General features: G+C 40.0%; 1 protein-coding gene across 1 annotated transcript in view; it reads right to left on the bottom strand.

The window, feature by feature from the left end:
• Window positions 1–20964, bottom strand: part of LOC127673205 (zinc finger protein 433-like) — a 78581-nt gene that overhangs the window by 42482 nt on the left and 15135 nt on the right. The window contains 1 exon segment of the mRNA XM_052168810.1: window positions 12530–12597. Coding sequence (XP_052024770.1) covers window positions 12530–12597 — 68 coding nt within the window.

The raw sequence follows: 20964 nt of genomic DNA, 5'->3' as shown, positions 1-20964 counted from the left end.
TTTTTCACTATTCAATGTGCAATATCTAAGTACTATGAGACTATACAGATTGGCAAGCTCACAGCATAGTTCTAATGGAGCAGCACAACAAATGAATACACAAAACAGACAACTGAATTTGAGGTACATAGTTTGGTAAGAATATTATATTCATAGCTACACCTAAATGATTTTTTAAGCATATTTGCTTTTTTAGAGCTTCCAGAATATATTAACTTTTCCTCAGAATCATAAGTGCATCCGCTTGGACATGAAAATTACCTTTCATGTCTTCTAGAATTTTCACAATGTTCTTCAATATGATGGTCTTCCCAATTGTAGCCTAAAAGACCGTACCAGAAAATGAGTGATATATTATTAGAAATGAGGTAAATTCAAGTTCTATGAATTTTCACAGTACTGTGAAAGCTATCAGGAAAACTCAGCAAACCCAATTTATTCAGCTCCATCTTTATTGTTACCAATTGAAATAACAGAGGATCATCAATAACCAAGAAACATTTGCTTCCTTATTTGGAAAAAGAATTCAGTCTTACCTATAGCAGTGAGATTCAGGTACGTCTCCAACATCACATCTTTGTAGAGACTCTTCTGTGAAGAATCCAGCATATCCCACTCTTCCACAGTGAAGGTCACAAGCACATCATCCAAAGTCACTGCATCCTAAAATATCCCATATGTGTGTACAACAGAAAGAAGTATATGGACATTACTGTAAAGTAAATGTATGTTTCTTTGAAAATATATTAATTTAGTTCTAGTGCTTCCTCCACTTATTTTATGATTCAGAATTTATCATCTAGTCATTATGTCATTTTTGAAGCGACTTGCATTATAAGATTCACCTGTGTTGCTTCTGAACACTCGGAATAGCATATAGCCTTTCAAGAGAAATGCAATTGAGAGGGAGATGCAAGGGAAACAGATCAACAGTATTGAGCACACATCTGAAACCATTAGTAAATATAAAAATGATGGGCAAGCTGGGTTTATTTGCTCATGTCTTTAATCACAGAGGTGCAGACAGGTTTATGTCATTGAGTTGGATACAAGCATGGTCTATGTAATGTGTTACAGGACAGAGAAAGTTATATATTCAGACCGTCAATCCCCTGCAAAAAATCAACCAAGGAAACAAAAATGATAGAGAACGCACTGTTCCTTACTTACCTTCCTACAAAAAAATTATACATTCACTAGAGTTTTGTATTCATTTTACAGAACTGTTAACTGCACTAGTTTAAACTGCACCATTAATACAATTTTAACAAAATGGAATGCATGTTTAAACAGTTCCAAATGGACAGATGAAAATACTAGTAATGAAAACATTGATCATAAATACGCAACAGAGGGCAGGAGAGAGAGCTTAGCAGTCGAATATTCTTTCTGATCTTCCACATAATGGTTGTCAATTTCTACCATACACATAGGAATGAACAACTAACTACGCATTACTTTAATATCATGGGTTCTGAGACCATCTTCTGACAAAAGTAAAGATGAGGCATACATGATATTCATATCCATGCACACAGAGTGAATACTACAATTTACTCAGAAATTCCAGAAAAAATAAACAAGAGAGAGGCAGAATATTATACACCCAGAAACAATGATTCTGAAGCCTCAGGTAGTACTGATGTCATGAAGATATGCTAGCTTGAGAAATAGAATATAAACAATGTAATTGACAAAATTTCAAAATTAACGATGTGGATGAAGAGTTGCACAAAAGCATATGCTTATTGTGCAAAAGCATTTCAATTGTCTTTTGTACTTTCTATATCAACTATCAGGACAGGAAGGGCTTCACAGAGAAAAAAATTGAAAACAAAAACAAAAGGAATAAAATTAAAAATATTAAGCCACAAAGCTTGCAAAATAGCTTAGACTGAAATAGCACATGTTTATACTGTATCTTAGGGACAGAGTCCAAATGGTGACTGCATGGGAGCATGAGAAAAAAGCAGACGGATCTGTTTCAATCACAACACAGTAGATACAAAGAAAATAATTATCTTGTCCAAAAGAAATGCAGGGGGACACATGGAGCAGAGACTGAGGGAATGCCCAAGGGAAACTTGCCTAACGAGCAAGCTCCAATCCATGACATTATTATGGATACTCTGCTATGCTCACACAAATGTGCCTCAATAATTATTTGAGAGGATCCACTCAGCAATGGACTGAAACAGATGCAGAGATCCAGAGTCAAATATTGAATGTACTGGTGGGACTCCTATGAAGGAGTCGGAGGAAGGAACGAAGGCGCTGAAGAAGATAGGAACTCCACAAGAAGACCAAAAATCTCAACCTGGATTATTGAAGACACAGAGAGACAGAGACATCAACTAAATAGCACCCAAAAGCTGGACGAAGAGCTCCTGGCACATAAGTAGCAGAAGTTCAGGTTAGTCTCCATGAGGGTCCTCCAACAACTGGAACACGGGCTGCCCCTAAAGCTGCTGCCTATCTTTGGTATCTGGTAACTGGACTCCAATGTGTATCCTTTAACTGGACTCCAATGTCTGGCCTCAGTGGGATAGGATGCACTTAACCAGGCAGAAACTTGAAGCCCCACGGTGTGGGGATACCCAGGGGACTCAATCAACTCCATTCTGACCCTGGATGCTATAGGCTCATGTTCATCCTGTGATGAAAATGCATTCAGTCTACAGTGATCCTAATAGTCTGCAGGAGCTCCTACACAGTTCAAATGTCTAAAGTGTCGACTGACACTCAAGGCAATATCTCGAAAGTCAAATCTTATAAAATCAAAAAGCAAGTCATGTCTTTCTGATGTACAATGGTTCAGAATACACCTTCGTCTTACATTAGCCAGGAATATACACTTCTTGTTCAAACATATGACATGCCTGCCAAGAAACAAAGTACGTTTCTATAAAATTTACAACACTATTTTTATCCCACATGCAATTTACACAGTTGTCCCTAACAAATGCCAGTGATAGCTTACCCTCTCTCCTGACTATGTCTCCTGGTGGATTGCTAAGATCACATCTTTCTGCCTGACACTTCTCCCAACTTTCAACATTATCAAGCATTCCCTCTTGAACATACCCACAAAACAGGTCAGTAAATGGGGCTACACTCAGCCAACATCCAGTAAAAATACAGACAACAAAAAGTAACTCAGGAATAAAATTAACACCCAAACCAGACAAACCCAGAGACCAGTATCTAGACCTATTATTGCCCCAAAACCAGGTACTTATACATCAGCATTGGAACATAATAAAGATAAGACAGGGAAATATGTCACTAATTAATCCAATTTGTCCTGTCTCAGCAGATCCTCAAAAATTAAAACATGCAAGAGATCTGATACAAAAGAAGTTGTTTTATGGAAAGAACAGGAGTGAGAACCTGGGGAAGGGATAGAGGTATACAAGAGGGCCTGCAGACCAGAACACATATAGGGAGCAGAGAGAACATGATGAGAGTAGAGAAAGACTTTAGAAGGGACATGTGTAGAGATCAGAAACAGGGAACAAATACAGAGAGCAGCTGAAGATAGTGCTCCATGTATATAAAGCACACCTGAAAACTGCAATAGTTAATGGAGGCAGGTAATGATTTAAGCAGGTGCTAAGTCCCTGAGTGTAGGCCATTGAAATTGCTAGCACATGGAATACTAGGCAAGGTTCACATACCAAACAGGGAAAGGAAGATAAATAGAATAACTGTACTTATTGGTCAAAATTATTTGGAGTCTAAAAGTTTTCTGGCACTAAATAACCAGGAACACTGCAACAAACCAAAAGCAAATACTACAATTGACTGTAATAGAAAAAGAATATCAGCTCAAAGGTCAAGAAAATAGTTGTAATGAAATCATAAATGAACAATTTCTAAACTAAAGACAAAGATTCCTATTAAGGTACACGAGGCATCCAAAATATCAAATAGATTGAAACAAAAAAAAAAATCCCCTTGCCACACAATATTCAAAACACTATACATGTAAAGAATTGTAAAAACTGCAAAAAAAGCCACAGGTTAAAATGGGACTATTAGATTCATACCTGCCCTCTCAATGTGCAGTGTAAAACACAAAATGTTTTGGACATGTGTTGCAGAATCAAAAAAAAGCAGTCTTGATGTTTCTACAAGCAAACCAATGGTCCAACTGATTTAGGAAAATTTAGCCATGATAGTGAATATATTCAGTGGACACTGCCTTATTTAACAAGTAAGAAGCACCACTAGAAACCTCACACATAGTCACATCTAGCTGATGTTTCCCATCCAAACCCTGATAGGACCCTGCACCCCAGCACCCACTGCTCAGCCACCTGTTCCTCCCCATTGTGGGCAGATATCCTGTGCTTACCATGTCTCAATTTCAGAGCTTCGTTGAGGTCCCCTCACAGCACAGCATGGAACAGCAGAGCTCAGAGCAGGAAACAGTGAACTATCCTGGCCTGCACAGCCACAGTGAACTTTCAGAAAGGTACCCGGAAGATCACGCCTTTTTCTCTGAATGGCAGGTCTGCCTGGAGATCTGGATTGGCCAGTAAGCCTTACCACTCACCAAGGTTAAAGTGTGCTTGTAGTCGAGGGACAAACTTTTTCTAAATCTTAGGAGTGGTTTGCAATCCTTTAGCATCTGTGCCTGCCTTACAAGAGGGCTTTCAAACCAACCAGCCCTAGGGGACAACCCACAACTCCAGCTCAGGCTGCTCAGCTGACTGCTCCTCCCCTTGTAAGCAAGGACGCTGCACTTCCCAGGACCTAAATTCCGACCTTGCTTGAGCTTTCCTCACAGCACCTGCCTTCCTCTTCCTGTAATCAAGGTGAAGAGCTTGCACAGCCCATTCCTCAGGTGCAGTGGAGGAATCAATCTGACCCACAATGGGAAGGGTGCCCAGCTAATTAACTTTAAAGAGGAACTTTAGGAAACAAGATTTTTATATTCTGGCTTCATGCTGGGCTCAGGGAAATTGCAGCTCCATTTCTCCAGAAGATAAGTCCTTGATTTTGAAGTTTCCCTTGCCAGACAGCCATTATTAAAAGAAGAGAACAACTTTCTCTGAGACATTATAATTAATCTCCTGTCTACATATACAAAATTAGTTCTCTATATGAGATATGTTGACCTAGAAAACCTGTGTTAACACAAATGTGTTTTTTCCCCACTTTGCCATTGAAAAAGATGTGCTGACTATCAATAGTGTTCCAGAGTGTTTGTCATCTGTTTCCTGGTTTTCTCCCGTGTTTTATTCATACATATCATCTAGTAGAAGGGAATTGTATGAAGGCGCATAGAAAACATGTGTTTCCTAAAATCCCTCTTTAATGTTAAGAGCTTGGGCTCTTAACAGGGCTCCTTCTACTGATGGGCCAGCTTTATAACTCCACTGCAATTCAAGTAACAGTTTATACACCTTGATTTCAGAAGAAGAAGGGAAAGTGCTGTGCAGAATTCTCAAACAAGCTATGAAGTCAGGTCATGATGAGTGCAGGATCACTGCCAACAAAGGGGAGGAGAAAGTGGCTGAACAGCCTCAGTTGCAATGGTGTGTCCTCCTCCAGGGCTGGGTGGGAGTGCAGATGGATGAGGTTCTTGGAGGACAGGCACAAATGCTATGGGAGTGCAAAACTGACCTGAGATACATGAAAGGTCTGGCCCAGGACTGGAAGCACACTCTAACTTTGATGAGGGATAAGACTCACTGGCCAATCAAGGACACCAGGCAGACATGCCAGTAAGACTAAGAGGAGGGTTCTTTCTGGTGCCTTGCTGCAAGTTCATTGTGGCTGCACAAGCTTGAATGGTTCTCTGTCCTGCTTTGAGTCTTGCTGTTGGGTAGTGTGAAAGAACTTCAAGTAAGTTCTGCTTTTGAGACATGTTGAGCACAGGCTCTCTGCCCGTGATGATGAAGAGAAGGGAGATGAGAAGTAAGAGCTTGTGTGTCGGGCAATCCCTGGGGATGGATGGGAAGCATTAGCCAGGTGTAGCCAGATGTTCGCATCTGAGAGGTCCCTTGTGGTGCTCCTCACTTGCTAGATTAGCCTGTGACCTCTGAATAACTACACTATCAGGACTTAATCTGCTCAAAACATTTGGACCAGGAATTGATTGAAGAAATCTATGCTAAACAGGCCGGTTAGAGACTAGGATGTTAGGATTCTCATGTTCGTTCACAAGGTTTGTTTAGAAATCTGTCTCCAAACCGTAGCAAAGGAGACAACTCTGCTGCACAACCAGTCACTTTGCACATGCTCACAGCAATAACAACAACAACAACAACAGTAACAAGAGCAACAACAACAACAATAATAATAATAAGTAAATAAAACAGCTCAGTAGCAAGCTGCTCAAAGTGTCAATACAGAGTCATAAACAACATTAAGTCCTGGTGCGCCTGAAGTCGTCAATTTCTAATTGAGGAAAGCAGAGTTCTGACACATGGGACAGACGACACTGGGAGACAGCCATTTGAGGTGGAAAAACTTCTGTGTACTTGCAGACAGGAGCAGAGCACAGCTGTCCTCTGAGAGGCAACACCAGCGACTGACTGAGAGAGATGCAGATGCTCCCAGCCAACCGTTGGACTCAGATCCCTATGACGAGTTTGTGAAAGAATTGAAGCAGCTTCAGGGGAATCCAATCCCTTAAGAAGACCAACACTATCAAGTAACCCAGACCCCTGGGAGCTCAGAGAGACTAAGCCATCAACCAATGAGCATGGGCTGTTCCATGGCCTCAGGAACATAAGTAGCAGAGGACATCATTGTCAATAGTCAGTAGGAGACTATACAGCTAATCCTGTAGAAACGTGATGACCCAGAGAAGGAGAATGGGCGAGATGAGGAGGTGGTCTGTGGGTGAATGAGAGGAGTAGAGGTGGGGGTGATGAAGCATCCTCTCAAAACAAATGGGAGGGGGAATGTGGTAAAGAGCCCTGGGAGTGGAGACCGGAGAGTGGGGCAACAATTGGAATGTTAATAAGTAAACCAATTAAAAAGTAACTGAGAGAGAGAGACAGACTGACAGACAGACAGACTGTTATGTGGAGGGCTAGCCTTATCCAGCAAGTCTTTCCATGAGGCCCTCATGCATGGAGAATCACATAACTCCTTCTCAATCCCAGGAACATAAGTGACAGAGATCGTAACCACCTGGGCCGACCCCATGGGAGCTTTTCCTGAGGCTACAGTGGATGGAGAATAAAATAGAGCTCCTGTTCTAAAGCCAGGAATGTGCTGGGGAGTGCTGGTAATGATCTGGGGCCAGGGCCTTCATGATATTTTATGTCCTCAGAACCCAACTCTGTCCACCATATGGGGCTGCAGTTATCAGTCCTAAAGCCACTGTAGGCTTGGGCAGTCATGTTCCTGAGATAAGGTCTTTTCTCCAAGTGCAGAATTTTATGATAGCTTCTGCTGGCTTCCTGTTTATTTCCATTTTCCCTCTATAAGTAATTCACAAGATGGTTTTCTTAAGAGCTTTACTTAGCATAAGACATGGCTTCTGCAAGATCTCCTCATCACAATATACATACTTTTATTATTTTAAAGGTCAATTTTAAAAGCTTAAATATTTATATAATCATATTTTTATCAAAATATAGTTTATATTTTTATAAATATATATTTCTATTTTATAATTATATTTTTATTTTTACTTAAATTATAAAATAAATATATAAATATATATGCTATTCTTATGAGCTTTATTTAGGATAAGGCGTGGCTTCTGTAAGACCTCCACCCCACAACTTTGATTCTTTCTTTTTTTCTTTTTAAAGATTTATTTTATATACATATATATATATACACATATATATGTACATATATATATATATATATACATATATATTCATATATAAATATATATTTATATACAAACATATATATATATATATATATATATCATAAATAGGGACAGTCTACTTTCCCTATTTAAATTGTGCCTATTTCATTTACATATTTCATTAGCATACAGAATAAAATCTGACAGGAGACATTGCGAGTCTCTGCAGATATCCACTAAATATCATTAAGGCTGCATCACATGGTGACACTTAAGGTAAAACCGCACCACACATATTCAGTGTGAGCATCTGATGCATGGGGACCCATCACCCATGTCCACACAATGCCGTCACCACACACAACCATTTATGGGTGTGCACAGCTCAAGGAGTTCTCACAAAATTACAGAACCAACATAATTGTGGTCGCTACTGACACAGGAGTTGGCCAGAGCTCAGTGAGACTGACTGTTACTGTGGGTGTCACTGACAAGGGAGGTGGGTGGGGCTTCATGTTTTTTAAGCCTTACTACTGTTGTTTTTTTCTTAAAGTTTAAACCCTCAGTAGGCTAAGTCATGTACCAGACTAGAGTGGTCACAAAGCTCTCAGTGTGAAGACGACAAATAAGTATCATTTCTTACAGTTTGCTCTCTGAACCTCATTTTTCAGGAAGTGTGTGTAGGAAATAAGTACTGCACAGAAATACAGACCAGCATGTTTTTCCTTGAATATTCAACATTTTCTTTAATTCATACCACATGGAATTCTCAGCAGAGGTGGGAAGACTCAGGTAATACATCTTGGATTCACTGAGAGAATGACTCATCCCTGGGCACCAGGCTGTTCTGTCAGCATTTAGGAGTCAACCCTGGGTTCGAATCAAGTCCCATTGCAGCTTGCTGGGCATAATCTGATTTGGTTATCAAAACACAAGCACCAAGAAACAAAATCACCCACACAGTTGGAAATGATTTCAGCTTCCACAAGCCAAGAGCCAAGAAGAAATTGGCTGTGTGGGAAATTCGCAGTTAGCAGAGCCCTGAGCTTCCAAAGATGTGCACATTGGCATTCCTCTCTGGAGGAAGAGCAGCCCCACAGCGATCCCTACTGTGAAGAAGTAGCAGCACCTGGAGCTCAGAGGCTGAGCTGTGGATCTAGGGAGCTTAGGATCTTCTGGCTCCTTCCATGGTCCCTGCCCCAGCTGTGGCCTCTATAAGTGTGGACAAGCCAACAGGGCGACTAACTATGGTCCTGCCCTGCCAGGATTGCAAGACTCACACAAAACTCAGGGTTTTTGAGTGAGTCAATCGTGGCTGTCCTGTGTTTTCCCTGTCAAGTGGACTCTTGGACCATGGCCCCAAGGCAACAGGGAAACTACAGCTTGATGGAAAGTCCAGCTGAGAAGGAATACCAGTTGAGTACTTATCTGTGCCATCTGGAAAATCTTAGAAGACCATAAAGAAACAGCTGTAAGGAGATTGATGTTTGCACTGAGTGTGTTGCATTGCAAGGGGAGGGGGCTGTGTCGCAAGTCTTAGCACACTTGTAGGGCCACATGGGTCTTTACCTAAGGTAGACAGTATGAAGTCTGCTTTTCGAAATGTCAGGAGGCTGAGCTGGTTAGAAAGCAATCAGAACCCACACCACCTGCAATGCAACTCAATCCTTGAACCCACGGCCTAGGCGTTTTGGTCAGCCTTTAGGAGCACACATTCCAGAACCTGAGTTCCTGCAGAATTCCACCTCTCCCTGACTGGCAGAGTTCAATCCTGTCAGTGAATGTTTAGAGGAACAAAATCACATATGAGGTTTCAAATCACCTTTGGAAAACAACTAGGGCCTCCTGACAGCCTAAGGGAATATGGCTTGGGTGACAAAAAATAAAATAAAATAAAATAAAATAAAATAAAATAAAATAAAATAAAATAAAATAAAATAAAATAAAATAAAATAAGGAGCATAATATTAGTTACATCACTTTGGCTCCAGTCTGTTATTTTGTAGACCATTAACATTTCCCTAGCACTACAAATATCTTCTCACCTCATTGGAACTCACTTTGTAGGCCAGGCTACTCAGAGAGATCCACCTGCCTTATTCACTCCCATAGTGTTTGGATTAAAGGTCTGAGTCACCACACCCAGCAGAAGACACTCACCTTTAATCCAGAGATTGAATCTGGAACACACACCTTTAATTTGGGCCACACCTTCATCTTGAGGCCTATATAAGGACACAGAGGAAGTAAGTTTTCACATTGCCTGCTTTCCCTCTCCTGGATAGCAACACTTAGGACTTCCCTGGCATTATTGATTACTTCTCTGTGATTCCATCTTCTACTGAAGACCTGCTGAGGCATCCAGCCTCAGGGACTGAGAACTTCTGGATTCTTGGACTTTGCTTCCCATCCAGCTGTTGTGGAATAAGGCAGACTGTATCCTGTAAGTCATTCTAATATCATCCCCTATCAGGACAGAGAGAGTGAGTGAGAGATCATTCTATGTGATCTTTTACTCTTTAAAACAGGCACCCCAAGTAGATTTGCTGACCCATGAGCACTTCCCCCATTGCCTGTTTCATCCGTCCACTATAATTTTAACTCTAAACAATTGCATCCAGAGTGATAGGATCTTAATTTGAGAAGCTACACTCTTTTCTTGTTTGCTTGTTGGATATTTTAGCCTAGGTTTTAATCTGTAGGCCTAGCTGTCTTGAAACTAGATCTGACTACCAGGTTGGCCTTGAGATCAGAGATCCAAATGCTTCTACTTCTATCCCCAATCTCCGTCTTGGAGAGCTCATCTATTGGCTATTTTACAGCACAATTTAAAGTCCAGAACAGAAAGAAGCAAATGAGCAATTATAAAATGGAGTACAAATTGAGAAATTATCCAACTAGAGTGTTGAAATCAATAAAATAGAAAAAGATGAAAGCAAGAAATCAATGAAACTTGAAGTTAGTATTTTGAGCATTTTATTAGACAAGACAGGAAGTCCCTTATTGAAAGATAGAGAATACCAAAATTACTGAAATCTAAAATGAAAATGGAGAAAAAATATCAGAAAGTGAAGAAATTCCAAGATTGATAAAAACTGAAATTTAAAACACTTGTCCTCCACCGAATTGGATATTCTAAAAGGAATAGGTAATTTCCTGGATAGGATCCACATTTCATAATTAAATCAAACCGAGATAAACCACCACTTAAAAATATTTATTTACTTATTTATTAATGTTACACAGATTAGTACACTATCACTGTCTTCAGACACACCAGAAGACGACATTAAATAAAATTATGGTTGGTTGTTAGTGACCATGTGATGTTTGGGCATCGAACTCATGACCTTTGCATGAGAAGTCAGTGCTCTTATCCACTGAACTCTCTCCATCCCTAAGATAAACAATTTAGACCTAAACATACAGAAAAAGAGAAGCCAATATTAATCCACCACCAAAGAGAGCCCAGGACCATGTGTTTTAGGGTATACATCCAGAGAGAAGTTAATGAGAATACTCCTCAAAATATTCAACAATATAGGCAGAAGAAACAACCGATTTATTTTGTGAATCCATGGTTGCTCAAATATCCAAACAAAAAATTATAAGCAACAAAAGAGAATTACAGACCAATGTTCCTTAAACCCATAAAAGCAAAAATACTTAATAAAACAAAACAAATAATTAGAACAATCTTTACACATTACCTAGGTCTAATATTGGCAATTTCTGGAACACACATTCTTTGTCTCTCAGAAAACACTACCCAGACGATTTCACCTCAGTGATGCTGATTTCTTCTTCATCACCTCTAATTCGTTAGCTAGCCAGCATCAATTATCTCAGTGGTTCCTTCTATTCATACCTCTTAAGATAGCCACATGGACAAAGCTTCTGAGTTTGGCTCCTTGCTGGCGCTGGAACCTGGTTGTCCCCTTCTATTACATTATCATCAGCATTTTTTTTTTTTTTACAAAAACTTCACTACCTAATCTTGGCTTTCCTGAAACATGCTCAGAGATCTACCTTGATCCCAGAGATCTGTATGGATCTGTCTCATGGATCCAGGGATAAAAATCATGTAACACCATGGCTCACTAAGCTTTTCCTTTTAGATCTTAAATTGAAAGCACAGAATACCAATCAAAACCCATCCCTTTTCAGCTTGACACAAATTTGTATCAGCATATGTTGATATGAAAACAATAACCAGGTAATAATTATTCCTAAAATGATACATTTCTCTTTCATACAACTGAAAATCTATAAGTTTAGATGGATGGAATCTGACCCTAATATAAATATTCCATTAATACCATTGTTGACAGGAATAACTTCATGTAACCACTCCTTTAGTACTTTTAAATATCCTTGATCACAAGATTTAGCTTCATTCAACTTCCTGGTGATGCTTTGCTCTTTGAATCTTAAATTTATAATTTTCCTTTGGGAGTTTTTTATGTTTGATCCAAAGTGTCAGGCCAAATTCTATGCGGGGAATTTTGAGACTTCCTTTGTCAATGCAATTAATGTAAACCTCTTTACCTTAATCACAAGGAGACTCTTCAGACAAGGGGAATAGGCAGCAACATTCTTTGACAAAATATCCTAAGAACCATCTCAAGGGTTGAAATCATCCTAAGCACCTATGTCTATCATATTCCTAACCCAATGGCTTCTTAACTCCCATTTAATTCATGATAATATTCATTAGATTTCTCTGCAGCATGTGTTCTTTTTTGCCTTTGGAGATTACTTACTTTTGAAAATGCTTTACCACATTGACTACATTTATAAGTTCTCTGTAGTAGCTATTCCTGGTTGTCAACTTGACTGTATCTGGAATGAATTACAATCTAGAATTGGAAGGCTCACTTATGATCCTAATTTGGAGGCTCAGAGATATAAGTTTCTGACCTGGATCTTGGTATGGATATCTTGAAGCATAGCAACTATGAATTCCAGAAGATTAAGACAAGGAGATTCATGAGTTCAAGATCATCTAGGATTAAAGGCATGGAGGCACACACCTTTAATCTGGGCCACACTTTCTGCTGGAGACCCACACACTTTTAATCTGCGCTACACCCTCTGTTGGAGACCTACAGTCTTTAATCTGGGCTACACCCTGTGCTGGAGATATATAAGGACATTGGTAGAAGGAAGATTCTCTCTCACTCTTCCTTGCCTGCTTGCCTCGTGGAACTGAGCATCTGCTAGATCCTTAGACTTCCATCCACAGCTGCTGCTGACCATTGTTGGGGAGTTGGACTATAGACTGTAAGTCATCGACAAATTCCCTAACTATATAAGACTATCCATACGTTCTGTGACTCTAGAGAACCCAAAGTAATACAGAAGTTGGTACCAGGAGTGGTTCTAGAGGAGCAGGAGTATAGGGACGAATGTTTCAAAATTTTAAAGTTGGTTGGTTGATCCAATAGCACCTTCAACTACTGAAACTTCTCCAGATTCTCTCCCTCCCGGGAGCTCGGAGAATATTGAAGACCCATGGATGAAACTATATCTCAAGCTTAAAGAAGCTAATGTCTTTGATTATCTTGATGAATTAGGTAACTCGTTGGTATACAATACTTTATCCAAGTTGGGGAAAAAATCAGAAAATGATTTTGCTGGCTGGTTGCTCTTAGCATCTCGGGGAAAAAACAATAAAGGAAAGGAAGAGTTGTGTGATAAAATTGAAGAACTCCAGACTCAAGTAAACAATCTAAAAGTTGCTAAGTGGTCCTTGAAGAGAATCTACTCTCTAGCAGCCATAGACCTCAAGTAGCAGAAAATCAAACTGAAGTCCTCATTATAAGGTTGGCTGAATTGCAGCGAAATTTTAAGTCTCAGCCTCAGAGGGTGTCAGCAGTTAAAGTAAGGGCATTAATTGGCAAAGAATGGGATCCTATAACCTGGGATGGGGATGTGTGGTAAGACCCTGTTGAAATTGAGAATTTTGAATCTTCAGATTTTCAAGGATTTGCTCCACCTGAAGAAGTAGTACCCTCAGCTCCACCCCTTGAAATAATGCCTTCTGCACTTGAGGAAATTAATCCCTCAGAGCCTGATAAACTAGCAGTGACTTTTGCTGATAATACTGATGTTTCTCAGGGCCCACCAATAGTTTCTTCTAGACCTATAACCAGACTCAAGACAAAGCAGGCGCCTAGAGGGGACATAGAAAGTGTAGTCCATGAGGAAATACACTATACTAATAAGGAGCTTAATGAGTTTGCTAATTCATTCAAGCAGAAGTCTGGGGAATATGCGTGGGAATGGATTTTAAGGGTGTGGGATAATTGTGCAAGGAACTTAAAACTAGAGCAGGCTGAGTTTATTGGCATGGGCCCTCTGAGTGTAGATTCTAGTTTTAACATGAAGAAAAAACAAAAAAACAATAATAATAACAATAATAACAACAACAATACACCCATAACTCTGCTCAGAACACAGGAGCCCTGATGCCTGCTAAGACTCGAAATTAGGGGTTCTTCACTCAGCTCCATTCTTACAGTGAAAACACACACAAGGCAGTCTTTGTAGCCGTCTGGTGTTAGTTTGTTTCTTTACACCATTCTTAATAAACGTTTTAATAACCTGACAATTTGTGATCTTCTTGTAACGGCCACACAGAAAAGGTGAAGGGTGGAGTGGACACAGCCGAGGATCTCTATTGTTTCCTACGTGGGTCACAGGAGTAACTTGTGGTTGTTGTACAAGGAAGGCCTCAAGGAATTTACACAACCTGTGTGTCACGTGTGCTGGGCCGTGAGAAAACCAACACACAGTGTGCAACCTTTGAGAAAAGCTTCTGCTGAACCACAATGGTGGACAACTGATCGACCCAGATTCTGCCCCTCCCAATTAATGCAGGAGTCGCCTTTGACTTCCATCTTCTCCCTTTTTCCTTGTGTGTAGACGAGGCTAGCCCTGAACTCAAATTCACTTTTGCCTGTTATGGGGATCAGCGGCCTGCGCCACCCATGTCTGCACAGGAGAAACGTTCTATGTAATAAATCAATTAAGTAATAATAATAGCAATTTCCAGAGCAACTTTCTGCATCACAGGTGACTGTACCTCCTGCAGGAACAGGACTGGCTAAGATGGACGTTCAGGGCAGGGCTGTCCCAGAAGGTCCTGGGCCTTGAACCCGTGTCTTTTACGCCATCCTGATCTTGACAGAGCTTAGATTTTATAGGCCTTAGTTCTGACGTCGGTCGTCCTGGATGTTTAACCTATCAGCAGAAAATGGGCCTGAGGGAGGAATGTATACAACGGCAGGGGGATGCCTGTGAGTTCCAGGCCGGAGTGACAGAGAATTCTAGGGAAGATGGTGTTGTGTAGTGAGAGGAACAAATGAATGACGGGTGGAAGAGAGGGAGGGAGGGAAGGAAGGAGGGAGGGAGGGAGGAGGGAGGGAGGGAGGGAAGAGGGAGGGAAGGAGGGAGGGAGGGAAGGAGGGAGGGAGGTAAGGAGAGAGGGAGGAGGGAGGGAGGGAAGAGGGAGGGAGGAGTGAGGGAGGAGAGAGGGAGGAGAGAGGGAGGGAGGAGGGAGGGAGGAGGGAGGGAGAGAGGAAAGGAGGGAGAGAGGAGGGAGGGAGGGAAGGAGGGAGGGAGGGAAGGAGGGAGGGAGGGAAGGAGAGAGGGAGGAGGGAGGGAGGGAAGAGGGAGGGGGAGGGAGGGAAGGAGAGAGGGAGGAGAGAGGGAGGGAGGAGGGAGGGAGAGAGGAAAGGAGGGAGAGAGGAGGGAGGGAGGGAAGGAGGGAGGGAGGGAGGACAGAGGGGAGGGAGTGAGGGAGGGAGGGAGGAAGGAAGGGGGAGGGAGGGAGGGTGGAGGGAGGGAGGAAGGGAAGGAGGGAGGGGGAGGGAGGAGGGAGGGAGGAGGGAGGGAGGGACGGAGGAGAGAGGGAGGAGGGAGGACTAAGTGATGGACGGGTCTGAATTGCAGGCCTGGCCACATTTTTGGATAATAAAAAGGAAGAAGCCATGTGAAGCAGGAACTGTGGAGTTGGGGATATTGATCCCGGGACGTCACCCGCACAGGACAACGCCTGGGAAGGTCTCAGCTCTCACTCTGCAGCTCACCCTGTCCCTCCAGGGCCAACCATGTTCTCGACGTTCTCACATTTAGTGTTTGGAAAATTGTGTGACAAAAAATTTTTATTTTATTTTTGTTTAAATTGTTTGGAGATCTATAGGCTTCTTGTATATTTATGGCCATCACATTATTAAGTTGGAGAAGGATGTTTTAATGATTTTATTGAAGATCTTTTTCTCATACTTTGAGCTGTGTGTTGGAGGGTTGAGATATTCTATTGGAGACAGTGGGGAAGAGGAATGGGATGGGTAATTTTGGGATAGGGTACCAGGAGAGAAGTAACAACTGGAATGAAAAAAATAAAAGTAATAAAAACTAAAATAAATAAATACGTAAATAAGATTGAAAGATATCCCATGCTCAAGAATATGCATGCTTAACATAATATGAGGTCAACAAACTAAAAGCAATCATCAGATTAAATGCAAGCCCCCTCAAATTTTCAACTCAATTTTTTGCAGATACTTCAAGGACAATATTCAATTTCATATTGGAAAAAATTCTAGAAATACTAAAATATTCCTGGACAATAAATGAATACCTGTAAATAAAACCATCATTTATTTTAAGTTTAATTTTATTAAAGATTTATTTATTTATTATATGTAAGTACCATGTAGCTGTCTTTAATAAACCCCAGAAAAGGGTGTCAGGTCTCATTATAGATGGTTGTGAGTCACCATGTGTTTGCTGGGATTTGAACTCAGGACCTTTGGAAGAGCAGTAAGTTCTCTTAACTGCTAAGCCATCTCTCCAGCCCCTATTTTAGGTTTTCATATGTTCCTGAATGGATATTCAAAAAAATGGTACAGTTCAGATCGAATGTCCACGTGTCTGAAAGTTGCAGAGAGATACTTGTGCATCGTACTGAACTAGTCTATATGGTTCAAAGACCTCAACACCAAAGTGGTAGAATAAAATGTAGAGCACAATCTTCAACTCACTAGCACAGGGGACCCATTTCTTAGCAGTACACCAAGACTCGAGGCACTGGGGAATCATATGAGCAAGTCCACTTATTCTGGTCTGAAGGCAGAAACCATGCTCCACATGCAAATCCTTCTGCCATGACCGAAGTGTCTATATGATTCCATAGGGAAATGTATCCTCATCCAGCCATTTAAGAATTTAATTAGTTTAACTAATAGAACAGCAAGGTCATTGAACAAGGGAGCAAATTTCTGGGATCAAGGCCACCTGAGCCAGCCAAACAAAGGAAAAATTGTCTCAGATTCATATTTGTTAGCTGCTGCAGGTATAACTGTCGTAGAATAAATATCCCCTCTCAAGTAGAAATTACTCCACACTTAAGCAGCTAATAACAACAATGACTTTAATGCTAGCATACATTCAATTCTGGCTAACAGTCAAAGAATTCCCACCCTAGAATAGAATTTGCTTTCTACAAATGCTGTCAACATTAAGTCTCTTAGGTTCAGACCCTATGACATACATGTGAAAATTTGAATACTACAAGAGATGGCAGGTCTACCCAGAAAGGCAGATAGGGATTTAAAAGCAAAGTCTATCTTCTATATCATAATGTATGTTCTACACTGTGGGTGGAAAACAAGTAATAAACAAAATTATTACTCATGTGAAGACAAAGAACACAAATACAGATAACAAAGAAAAGTGTTCTAAAGCACTGTACTTGCAGATGAACAGCTATGATATGCTATAATATCCTTAGAATATGGCTGGTTTGGACTCTAAGGAGGCTGGTTCCAAGGATGTCCACAGCTGCGCCTAAATCCAGACCAGAAGGACTCCATTTTAACTCGCCCTGACTGTGCTCCATCTCACAAAAAAAGCTAAGTCAACACTATAGAGAATTTCGTTTTAGTGCCATTTTTATTTTATGTGCATGGACTGCGTATATCTGTGTGCAGTTCCTGCAAGAGCAAAGGAGCACCAGTTCCCTTGGGACTGTATTTACAGGACATGATTACCTCCCAAGTAGTTTCTGGGAATAAAATTAGTCTTCTTTCAGTTCGCAGTGTGTTTCACTATCATGCTACCCGTTTATCTGTGCTTTTACTGAAAAATTATTTGACCTATTAATTAAAGTATACTTTGTTATGCCTTGCCCTCTCTCAATGCCATCCCTACTTCTTCCCTTCCAAGTCCTTCATTTTAAATACATTTTAAAAAGTATGTGCAAATATAAGAATAAAATATGCTGAGTGTATTTGTCTTGGTTGTGTGAATATGATCCAGAGATGAACACTTAGATGAAAACTTGCATTGGATAAGAAATTTGAAAAGTCTCTCTACCTCAGGCTAATTCTCCCGTTTGGAAGACACTTGCTGTGTTTCCACTTTTTTGGTCAACCCATATCCCTCTGGAATCTTAAACCTAATTAAACTCTTTCAGAAGTTGCATTAGACATATTTTATCATTACAACATAAAAGGTACTAGTACAATGCCACAAATTCTTACACCTGCAAAAGATCTTTCATGTAACTTAAGAGAATTGTGAAATATAAAAAGGTTTCCTTACTGTTGCCTTTATGTGTCTTTTCTCAATACATGTTTACACGTGTAAATAAAATTGATAGACATCAAAATGTTTGAGATGATTCTTGACATTCATCACAGTGTTTTTAGAAAAATAGTCTTGAGTAAATCAATAGAGTGTGTTGCTTCAGATCTTGCCAAATTCTTTGTACTCACAAATTACTTTGGGTATTCTTGAATGTCTTCAAAGAAAATTGTAATATAGTTACATAGGCTTTAGTAGATTGACTGCATACTAAAGAGTTTACTCTTAAGTAAAGATACCAGAAAGTTCAAAAGATTAACATATCATCTATGTTTATAGGGTTTATCTGAATTATGACTTTTTCTCATGACTTTTTCAAAGTCTTTTTCTAAGACTACAGGTATATACATACAAATGCTTTAACATATTGCTTATGCACAGCATTTCACTCCAGGATGTGTTCTTTTATAAAATCATCAATAAATGTGTTGTGAAAATATTTTATAACATTTATTACATTTGTAAGATTTCTTGGCCATATGTGTTCTGTTATATATTTGGATTTTTGGATTTTGGATTTTTTCGAGACAGGGTTTCTCTGTAGATCCCTGGCCGTCCTGGAACTCACTTTGTAGACCAGGCTGGCCTCGAACTCAGAAATTTGCATGCCTCTGCCTCCCAAGTGCTGGGATTACAGGCGTGTGCCACCATCGCCTGGCCATCTGTTATATATTTGAACATGACTATAATATATAAATGTTGGAAACAAGCAAATAAAAATTGTCCTAAGGAATGCCTGATTGTTACCAACCTCCATTTAATCACTAGTTCATACGAAAATAAGGGACAGGTGATAGCTGACCTGAGCAGAACGGGAAGCCCCTGCATTGCCCTTCCACTGTGCCCGCCTGGAAGAGCACAGAGAGGATTTGCACTCCGCCCCGCTGCAAACTTTCCAGAGCGGGAAGCCCAAGTCTTGCCAGGCCTCTCCAAACTCACAGAGTGACCCAGAATTTGCCTAGACTCATGCTTATCCCCGCCCACTCACCTCCCCTTCAGTCAGCGGAGCCCCGCCCACACACACAGTAACACCCAGCTGCGTTAAGTCCCACCCACAGTAACGGTCAGTGTGCTAAGCCCCGCCCACTGTCACAGGCAGTCTATCTAAGCCGCGCCCCCTGAACACTTCCTGCTGGCTGACAGGAAGGAGGAAAACAAGTTCTAACCGGCTGCTAATGTCAAAATGGAGGAAACCCTCAGGATCTTATAATCAGGATTAAGTCCCTGAAAGCTGCTTCCTAATATGTAAATACGTAATTACATAAATACACAAAAACGTAAACATGTAAACAGGTAAACGCACAAACGCTTAAACGCATAAACGCATAATGCATAAATGCATAAACACAGAAATGCATAAATGAATAAACGAACAAATGCATGAACGAACACATAAATGAATAAATGAGTAAATGCATAAAATGCATAAATGCACAAATGCACGAATGCATAAATGAATAAATGCATAAATGAATAAATGCATAAATGAATAAATGCATAAATGAATAAATGAATGAATGAATAGATGAATGAATGAATAAATGAATAAACGAATAAATGCATAAATGAATAAATGAACAAATACATAAATGGTTAAATGGTTAAATGATTAAATGATTAAATGCATAAATACAAAATGCATAAATGCATAAATGCATAAATGCATAAATGAATAAATGAATAAATGAATAGACGAATAGACGAATAGATGGATAAATGAATAAACGGATAAATGAATGAATGAATAAATGAATAAATGAATGAATAACGAATAAATGAATAAATGAATAAATGAATAAATAATGAATAAATGAATATGTGAATAAATGAATGAATGAACAAATGAACATATGAACAAATGAACGAATGAACGAATGAATAAATGCATAAATGCATAAATGCATAAATGCATAAATGAATAAATGAATAAATGAATAAATGAATAAATGAATAAATGAATAAATGAATAAACGAATAAACGAATAAACGAATAAATGAATAAATGAATAAATGAATAAATGAATAAATGAATAAATGAATAAGTGAATAAGTGAATAAGTGAATAAGTGAATAAGTGAATAAGTGAATAAGTGAATAAGTGAATAAGTGAATAAGTGAATAAATGACATGGAGGCTCAGCTACATATGTAGCAGAAGATGACCATTTCAGACATCAACAAGAGGAGAGGCCATTGGTCCTGTGAAGGCTCAATTCCCCAGAATAGGGGAATGCAAGTCAGGAAAATGTGGCGGGGCAGGGGGTTGAGTAGGGAAATGGGGATGGGATGGGGGTTTTCAGGGGGTAACTTACTGGGAAAGGGGATCCTATTTGACATGTGAATAAAACAAAATTTTTATAAAAGGGAAAGAAAAAGAAACAAAGTGAGGCAAGGCCATTGCTTTTTTCCCAGCTTCCTTTTCTTTCACAGTGCTGGGTTGTGCTAGAAGCTCAGCTGACATTGTGTGAATGCATGAAAATTTCATTTAAATACTACTGGACTCAGAAAACCTCCCTCAGCTGCTCTCGG

This window comes from Apodemus sylvaticus, chromosome 22 (genome assembly GCF_947179515.1).
Source record: "Apodemus sylvaticus chromosome 22, mApoSyl1.1, whole genome shotgun sequence".
In the NCBI taxonomy this organism is placed as follows: Eukaryota; Metazoa; Chordata; class Mammalia; order Rodentia; family Muridae; genus Apodemus; species Apodemus sylvaticus.
This window is presented reverse-complemented; position numbering and strand designations above follow the sequence as displayed.